Genomic DNA, 9340 nt, shown 5'->3' on the forward strand with positions numbered 1-9340 from the left:
GCATGCCTGTAATTCCGGCTACTCGGAAGGCTGAGGCGGAAGGATCGCCAGAGCCCAGCAGGTGGAGGCTGCGGTGGCTGGGAGCGGCCACTGCATTCCAGTCTGGGCGACAGAGTGAGACTCCAACTCAAAAAAAAAAAAAAAAAAGAAAACAGCATTTTTAACAAGGTCATGGAACCACTCTTTGAGAAACAATAGACTAGAGATTGAAGGACAAAAATTAATTGCAAGGCTGTTAAACCAACAATATAAAAGAGAAGAAATACCTTAAGAGAACTAGCTTAGGCTGGGCGCAGTGGCTCATGCCTATAATCCCAGTACTTTGGGGTACTGAGGTGAGAGGATTGCCTGAACCCACGAGTTCGAGACCAGCCTAGGCAACTTGGCAAGCCCTCATCTCTACAATAAATCAAAAAATTAGCTGGGTGTGGTGGCATGCACCTGTAGTTCTAGCTACCTGGAAGGCTGAGGCGGAAGGATTGCCTGCGCCCAGTAGGTAGAGGCTGTGGTGGCCATGAGCGTGCCACTGCACTCCAACCTGGGCAACAGAGTGAGACTCTTACTCAAAAAATAAAATAAAATAACACAATAAAATGTAATAGCTAAAACTAAGGGAACATCCCTTCCTTTGTTTTCTTTTTTTTAAATTTGTTTTCAAGTTTAGTTATTCAAAACCTTCAATACAATTTCTGCTCTGTATCTGTCTATCTAATATTTAATATATGTAATACAAATATAAAAGTAGAATTATCCCTACTCTTAAACAGCTGAGGATGAGAGAAGGGATGGAGATTAATATACAAGCAGCACATAAGACTACAGCAGGCTTTCTAGGAATTACAAGGTTTTGAGTGAATGAAACCAAAGTCAAACAATACAACTGGCCGGGCTCAGTGGCTCAGCCTGTAATCCCAGCATTTTGGGAGGCCGAGGCAAGTAGATTGCCTGTGCCATGGGTTCGAGACCCACCCGGGCAACTTGGCGAGACCTCGTCTCTACAATAAATCAAAAAATTAGCTGGGCGTGGTAGCGGCTGCCTGTAGTTCCAGCTACTTGGAAGGCTGAGGCGGAAGGATTGCCGGAGCCCATTAGGTCAAGGTGGCCGGGAGCGTGCCACTGCACTCCAGTCTGGGTGACAGAGTGAGACTCCAACTCAAAAAAAAAATACAACTAATCTTTTAGTTTTGTTTTCTTTACTGAATATTTTAGGGAGAGAAAATAAGATAATTTTATTAGAGAATTTGAAATAGTTTATAAAAAGTTACTTCCAAAATTTTTTTGCCTTTTTCAATCCTGAATAATTATGATGAAATAATGTCCTACACTTGTATCGTGTTTTACAATTTATAAACCATTTATACAGCCCTGGAACAACCTTAAGCCTTGGTATTATCTGCTGTTTACAAGCTAAAACTCAGGCAGATTAAACGACTTATCTAAGATCACAGCTGCTATGTGGTAGAACTTGGATTCCAGGTATGGTGGCTCATACCTGTAATCCCAGCACTTTGGGAGGTAGAGGCGAGAAGATTGCCTGAGCCCAGGGGTTGGAGACCAGCATGGACAACTTGGCAAGACTTCGTCTCTACAGTAAATAAAAAAAAATTAGCCAGGTATGGTGGTGTGTGCCTATAGTTCCAGCTACTTGGAAGACTGAGGCAGGAGGACCACCTGAGCCCAGGAGGTCGAGGCTGCAGTAGCCATGAGCGTGCCACTGTACTCCAGCCTGGGTGACAGAGTGAAACTCTGACACACACACAAAAAACATAAAGCGGAACCTAGACTCCAATGAATATATTCTGCTCTAAACCTTTTGTCTTTTCCCCTCTCTCAGCTTTTCCTTCTGACTATACACTAACATGACCTGTGGTTTCTATATTCCCCCAACAACCCGAATGAATTCCCAAGACTCATATGTAGGCATCCCAAATAAAGATATATATATATATAGATAGATAGATATAGATATATATAGATTTTTTTTTTTTTGAGGTGGAGTCTTATTTTGTTGCCCAGGCTGGAGTACAGTGGTACACACGCTCACGACTACCCCAGCGTCGACCTGCTGGGCTTTGGCGATCCTTCTGCCTCAGCCTTCCACCAAATAAATATTTTTAAGCAGATCATTTAATGTTGAAATATTTTCATATTGGAAATAAAAATTTATATATCAGAGCACAGTCATTTGATTTTTAAAAAACTGGACTGGCCGGGCTCGGTGGCTCAGCTTGTTATCCCACGCCTTTGGGAGGCTGAGGTGAGTGGATTACCTGAGCCCGCGGGTTTGAGACCCGCCTGGGCAGGCGAGACCTCATCTCTACAATAAATCAAAAAATTAGCTGGGCGTGGTAGCGCGTGCCTGTAATTCCGGCTACTCGGAAGGCTGAGGCGGAAGGATCGCCGGAGCCCAGCAGGTCAAGGCTGCGGTGGCCGGGATCGGCCACTGCACTCCAGTCTGGGCGACAGGGTGAGACTCCAACTCAAAAAAAAAACAAAAAACTGGACTGATACAAATAAATAATTGAACAAATAGATAAGGTGAAGAAACAGATCTTCAGGATGTAATTACAAATAGTTCATATAGTTATTCCTTCCTCAAAGAAGTGGAGTATAATTCCCCATCCCTTAAGTTGTACTGCATATGATAACTTCCTTCCAAAGGACAGTTTGGAAAGGAAGGGAAAAGAGTAACTTCACAATGGAGGAAACTGACAAAAACTACTTTAGCCAGGTGATCAAGATTGACATCAGCAGAATCAGTCAAATTGATAGGATGTACCCTTGACATTGATGTGATGAAAATGACACTTTACCTCTGTGGTCTTCCACCCCAAAACCCATAACCACAGGCTCATCATGAGTAAAACATCCTGAAAAACATTGACCAGTACTCAAAACCATTTAGGTCATCAAAACAAGGAAAGTCTGAGACAGCCGGGCTCAGTGGCTCAGCCTGTAATCCTGCACCTTTGGGAGGCTGAGGTGAGTAGATTGCCTGAGCCCGCAGTGGCACGCTCACAGCCATCATAACCTCAACCTGCTACACTCAGGCAATCCTACCAAGTTGCCCAGGCTGGTCTCAAACCCCTGAGTTCAGGCAATCCTCTTGCCTCGGTCTCCCAAAGTGCTGGGATTACAGGCTTGAGCCACCATGCCTGGCCTGGTTTTTATTTAATAATGTATCAATACTGGTTCATTGGTTGTGATCAATGTAAGATGTTAGTAGGAGAAACTGGGTATATGAGAATTCTATTTTATAACTTATCTGTAAATCTAAATCTAATACTATTCTAAAATAAAAAGCTGATTTAAAAAAAAAAAACACCCACATCTTTAAAATTAAAAAAAAAAAAAGGCTAGAATAGAATATCTCCCGAAGACTAGAATAGAATAGCACCTAATAAACCAATTTCCTTCTTGGTGAATTGTTATGAATTGAAATATTTTATTTTATTTTATTTTAATTTTTTTTTTAGTTGGAGTCTCACTCTGTCACCCAGACTGGAGTGCAGTGGCATGCTTCCAGCCACCGCAGTCTCGACCTGCTGGGCTCCAGCGATCCTTCCGCCTCAGCCTTCCAAGTAGCTGTAACTACAGGCGCGCGCTACCACGCCCCGCTAATTTTTGATTTATTGTAGAGATGAGGTCTCGCCAAGTTGCCCAGGCGGGTCTCAAACCCGTGGGCTCATGCAATTTACTCACCTCGGCCTCCCAAAGCGCGGGATTACAGGCTGAGCCACCAAGCCCGGCCCGAATTGAAATATTTTAGATCTAGACTGATAATCAGGATTTGGGTTAATATCATTAGAGGATTATCTCAGTATTATTAGGAAACATCCAGCTTGCATATAAACTGTTTTGAAGGAGATGAGTAAATAAATTAGTTGGTTCTAACTAGATTATTTGGTTCATAAAATATGTGAATAATGCCCAAATATAAACTGACCCTGAATATAATGTAATCTCTTATCTTTCCAATGAAAATATATTTTTATATTTTAAAAAAGTGATGTAGGCCGTGCGCAGTAGCTCACACCTGTAATCCCAGCACTTTGGAAGGCCAAGACAGGAGGATTGCTTGAGGCCAGGAGTTCGAGACTAGCCTGGGTAACATAGCAAGACCCTGTCTCTACAAAAATAAAATGTAAAAAAAAAAAGGATGTCAGATGGGAGATTACAGTGAATTAATTGTCCTTGATAATAATAATAGCCAACACACGGCTCACTAATGCCCAGGTACTGTTCTAAACACATTATACAAACCAACTCATTGAAGTGTGCTCTTCAGTTAGCACCCTCTTTTATTTTGAAAAGTATCACAATTTGGATGATAAATTACACAAAACTGTGAATCAACCAATTAACATTTTCAGAGTCGCTCAACAGTTGGAATGTTTAATCTTCCTCATCTGCCCATCAATTTCAAACTATCCTATGAAAGCCACTAGCCAAGACAACTATACAATATTAAAGTAGGAAGAAAACCGGGCTTGGTGGCTCAGCCTGTAATCCTGCGCCTTTGGGAGGCTGAGGTGAGTGGATTGTCTGAGCCCGCGGGTTCAAGACCCACCTGTGCAAGCGAGACATCTCTACAATAAATCAAAAAATTAGCCGGGCATGGTAGCACGCACCTGTAATTCCAGCTACTCAGAAGGCTGAGACGGAAGAATCGCTAGAGCCCAGCAGGTCGAGGCTGCGATGGATGGCAGGGAGCAGCCATTGCACTCCAGTCTGGGCAACAGAGTGAGACTCCAACTCAAAAAAAAAAAAAAAGTAGGAAGAAACTGTGGGGTCTCGTGTCCAAACGTCCTGAGCCTCTTCCTTCTTGTTCCCTTCTGCCCTGGCTCTGTCTCTTGGTTCTGAGTAGTATGTGGGCATTTCTATTTGTGTGTTTCTCTCCTTGTCTTTTTTCCCCCTTCACGTTTTTCCCTAGTGTCTCTCCCTCTATGTGTGTCCCGTGTTTCTTTTCTATTTCCCTTCGTCTTCCCCCCTTCCCTCCCTCTACTCACCTCCCTTATCCTAATTTCTCTTTCTTCCTTCAACTGGTCAATGAGGTACTGGCATGTATAGCAGATCTGTTTGTTGTTGACCATTTCCATTTAAAACTAATTAAGACTCCCAGAACCAGTGTACTCCAAAATGCTCCTGGGTGATTTTTACAAAGTAGTTTAAATCCTATTTCCTGCATCACATCTCTCAAAGAAATTTGCCTAGTACCCTATTCATCGAACTGGTTCTTTCAATCCCCAAGCCCTCCCTTTCTTTTCCTACCCACATCCCTCACTACCTTCAATACCTCAAGTCCGCCCCAGCCCCTGCACTGGACTGCATCTAAATCACACCAGGTCACATCTGTTCTTTAAAACACAAGAGGACTTGTGTAATGTCCATGTTGAGCCAATGACCTCCCATTCTTCTGTAGTGTTTATAGAATGTTTACTTCCTTTTTTTAACCTTTCTTAAGGCTTAATACTTTACTAACTATTGGTTTTTCTCTGAAATGTATTTTTAAGATACTTTTATTTTTACATATGAGAGTTCTTTATTTCTGTCTGATTCCACATAAGAGGGTACCACGGACAGCTCTCCTCTAGACAGGAGGCTTCCCATAGTAGAGGAGTGTTCCCTTTGTGCTCATCCTTTGTATAAATCACCAGGGAGCTTTTAAATGAGAAAAGACCTGGATGACCCAGAGGGTGGTATTATAAATAGTACTCCAGCCCCCTCCTTTAAAGCTTGTCCACCTAATCCTCCTCTCTCAAGATTGGAAGTGACTTGACCTTTGAGTCTTAAAACTCAGTCTCTGTTTCTCTGAAAAATCTGGTTAGTAAAAAGCTGTTAAAACAAAAATGTTTTCAAGCCAGAGGATGACCAGACATCAAAGCTTGCCTTTTATTTCTAACATTTTTAGCCAAATGTTTCCTCTTTTGAGGACCGGCTTTTCTTGTTATTATTTTAAGACACCTACCTTAATAATTTTTTCTTTTTACTAATAGGCTATTCTAGATTTGCATTTTTATGATTTATAAAACTGTTCCCAAATGACTGCATCTCTTTCGTGAACTGAGAGCTTCCTTTTCACTCCTAAAATTATAGAACTCGGAGGGGCCTTAAGTAGTCTCCATCCCAACATTCTGGGATGGAGCTGTCTTTGTATTTCTCTAATTGTGTGTTATTTATTGAGGATAAAAATTTTACAAGACTTATTAAGGATTGTAAAATGTTTAAGGATTGTAAAATGAAGCACATGATATAGACACTGATAGATAATCTTTCAAGGTAGGGTACATGCAAAAAATGTGTAATTGTTGAAATGGGAGATTTTTTATAAAATATATTTCCCAAAAAGATAATCAAGTAAGGCCCTGTGCAGGGTCTCATGCCTGTAATCCCAGCACTTTGGGAGGTCAAGGCAGGAGGATGGCTTGAGCCCAGGAGTTCACGACCAGCATAGGCAATATAGCAAGACCACATCCCTACAAAAATATTTTTTAAAATTGGCTGGACATGGTGGCATGTACCTGTAATACCAGCTACTTGGGAGGCAGAAGCAGAAGGATCACCTGAGCCTAGGAAGTCGAGGCTGTGGTGAGCTGTGATCATGCCACTGTACTCCAGTCTGAGCAACAGAGTGAGACCCCGACTCAAAAAAAAAAGGTAATCAAGCAAGTCCTCAACCTGAAGCTATTTGTTTATATATATATGTACATACATACATACATATATATATATATATTTTTTTTTTTTAATCGGAGTCTCACTCTGTTGCCCAGGCTGGAGTACTGGAGTGCGGTGGCATGCTCATGGCCACTGCAGCCTCGACCTGCTGAGCTCAGGCAATCCTTTCGCCTCAGCCTCCCAAATAGCTGGAACTACAGGTGTGCGCCACCACACCCAGTAAATTTTTTGATTTATTGTAGAGACGAGATCTCACCAAGTTGCCTAGGCTGGTCTCGAATCCATGGGCTAAGTCAATCCTCTAGTCTCTAGAGCCTCCCAAAGTGCTGGGATTACAGGCATGAGCCACTGCACCCAGCTGAAGCTGATTATTTATAAAGAGAAGAGACACTTGTGTTATAGAGATCAACCATGTGTTTTTAGCTGCTTCTCTCCCTTGATATAAAGTGGAGGAATCTTAAATTTATCATTCACTAAATATCAGATAGAAGACTAATCTAAAACTTTCTTCTTCTTATCAATTAATAGATTGAAGAGTAAGCCTTAGTTCCAGGTTTTTCTTTGCTGACCTTAGCCAGTAGCGGTAGTGCTTTTTCTGGAAGCTAAGTCTGATCCAACTGCAGCTTTGTGCAGGAACCTTTATCTGGGACTCTTCTAGAATGCCTCACCTGCCTGTGAACCTGGAACTGTAGAAGTAATTTTAGGTTTTTTTAGTTTTGTTGCTTAATTTAAGAAATTCTGATGTTCATGTTGCTGTATTGGATACATAGGACACTATCTGTCATGAAAGAATGAAAAGCACATACAGAGCAGGTTGAACGAGGATGGTCTTCAGAAAACCTTGGGCTGAAATGTCTGGTATAGTTTAGATCTGAGTTCAGAGGGAACTGATAGAGCAGTAGTGTCTGTTGTTTTCCTTCTTCAGTCGGGGAAGCTTTCTCTTAATATATAGAGACCCCTGAATGGGTAAGCATATTCGTAGTAATTAGAATTGTAAGACATGACCTAAGGAAGCATGTATACTTTTGATTTGCTTTTAAATTTAGTTGTTAAAAAAAAAAGGAAATTTGAAAATATGAGGCCTGGCTCGGTGGCTCGGCCTGTAATCCTAGCACTTTGGGAGGCTGAGGTGAGTGGATTGCCTGAGCCCGCAGGTTCGAGACCCACCACAGCAACTTGGCGAGACCTCGTCTCTACAATAAATCAGAAATTAGCCGGGCGTGGTAGCGCACGTCTGTAGTTCCAGCTACTTGGAAGGCTGAGGCGGAAGGATCACCGGAGCCCAGCAGGTCAAGGCTGCGGTGGCTGGAAGCATACCACTGCACTCCAGTCTGGGCAACAGAGTGAGACTCCAACTCCAAAAAAAAAAAAAAAAGAAAAGAAAATATTAAACAGAAGAGGGTAGACCACATGGGTGTAGAGAAGCAGCAGCATCTGGAGACAGCCTGAGACTTTGTTAGGAATTGCACACCCTCAGAGGAGAGTAGCACAACCATCATGACCTGAGAGTAACAGTGTGTTGGTGTGGACACAGCAGGTGTCCACGTCAGCTAGAGTCCTCATTAGATTGCAGACACCTTACTGGATAACACTTGGTTATCTTTTGTGACTAGAAAGAATCTCTCCAGAGGAAAAATGTGGTACAGGAAACACATGATGCCAATCGGCTGTGTTGTTCAGGGTTCTCCACTGCAGGCTATTTAAGCAATGGGAAGATTTCAGAAGGATATCTGAGGTTTCTGGAGCTATCTGGAAGTTGGAGAACCAGGGCCTGAAGCAGGAAAGGGCAGGTTGGCATTCCCTTGCTGCCCTCACCCTGAGGAACTGCTGACTCCCCCCCAAATCCTTGGGTGGCTACAGCTTCAGGACCCCAGAACTGGGCACCCAGGTGCCCAAGTTTAGTTTTTCTTGTGCCCCCCTGCTGTCCCAGGGCTGGGAGAGAAGGATCCGGCCCTTGTAGCTGCTATGGTAGAGGGAAGAGAGTCTGTGGGTGCTGCTGGGAAGATGGTTTGGTTGCCAGACAGCAAAAAAAAAAAAAGCTGGGCACGGTGGCTCAAGCCTGTAATCCCAGCACTTTGGGAGGCCGAGGTGAGGATTACCTAAACTCAGGGTTTTGAGACCAGCTTGTGCAACTTGGTAAGACCTCATCTCTACAATAAATAAAAAAATAAGCCAGGCATGGTAGCGCATGCCTGTAGTGCCAGCTACTTGTAAGACTGAGGCAAGGGATCGCCGGAGCCCAGCAGGTCGAGGCTGCAGTGGCGGTGAGTGTGCCACTGCACTCCAGCCTGGGCAGCAGAGTGAGATTCTGGCTCAAAAAAAAAGGCACATGTAAACTATATTCAGATCATCTGCATTTATCTGAAGCTCAGTCTCTTTACAAATATTGGCCATCTTTTGCAAACTTAGCCTCCATGCTTGCATAATATTAATTTCCTTTTCCTTTAATAGTTTTTTCTCTTTTTAAAAATAAAACAAAACAAAAAACCTTGGTACTATCTTTTTAAATTTAATCTTTATGTTTTATTAACATTATACGTGTTTGTCATTTAAAGAATTATAATCCGCCTGTAGTTCCAGCTACTTGGAAGGTTGAGGCAGAAGGATCGCCGGAGCCCAGCAGGTCGAGGCTGCGGTGGCCGGGAGCAGCCACTGCACTCCA

General features: G+C 42.8%; 2 protein-coding genes across 3 annotated transcripts in view; one reads left to right on the plus strand and one right to left on the minus strand.

Moving 5' to 3' along the window:
• The window catches only part of LOC110594426 (60S ribosomal protein L36a-like), a 6321-nt gene extending 1228 nt beyond the window's left edge, over positions 1-5093 (minus strand). Inside the window, exon 1 of the mRNA XM_021706156.1 lies at positions 5010-5093. Within this exon, the coding sequence (XP_021561831.1) occupies positions 5010-5093 (84 nt within the window). The remainder of the gene's footprint in view (positions 1-5009) is intronic.
• The window catches only part of PDE6D (phosphodiesterase 6D), a 69407-nt gene that overhangs the window by 53092 nt on the left and 6975 nt on the right, over positions 1-9340 (plus strand). The window lies entirely within an intron of this gene.

This window comes from Carlito syrichta, unplaced genomic scaffold, assembly GCF_000164805.1.
Source record: "Carlito syrichta isolate Samal-C Ts95f unplaced genomic scaffold, Tarsius_syrichta-2.0.1 Scaffold315299, whole genome shotgun sequence".
Lineage (NCBI taxonomy): Eukaryota > Metazoa > Chordata > Mammalia > Primates > Tarsiidae > Carlito > Carlito syrichta.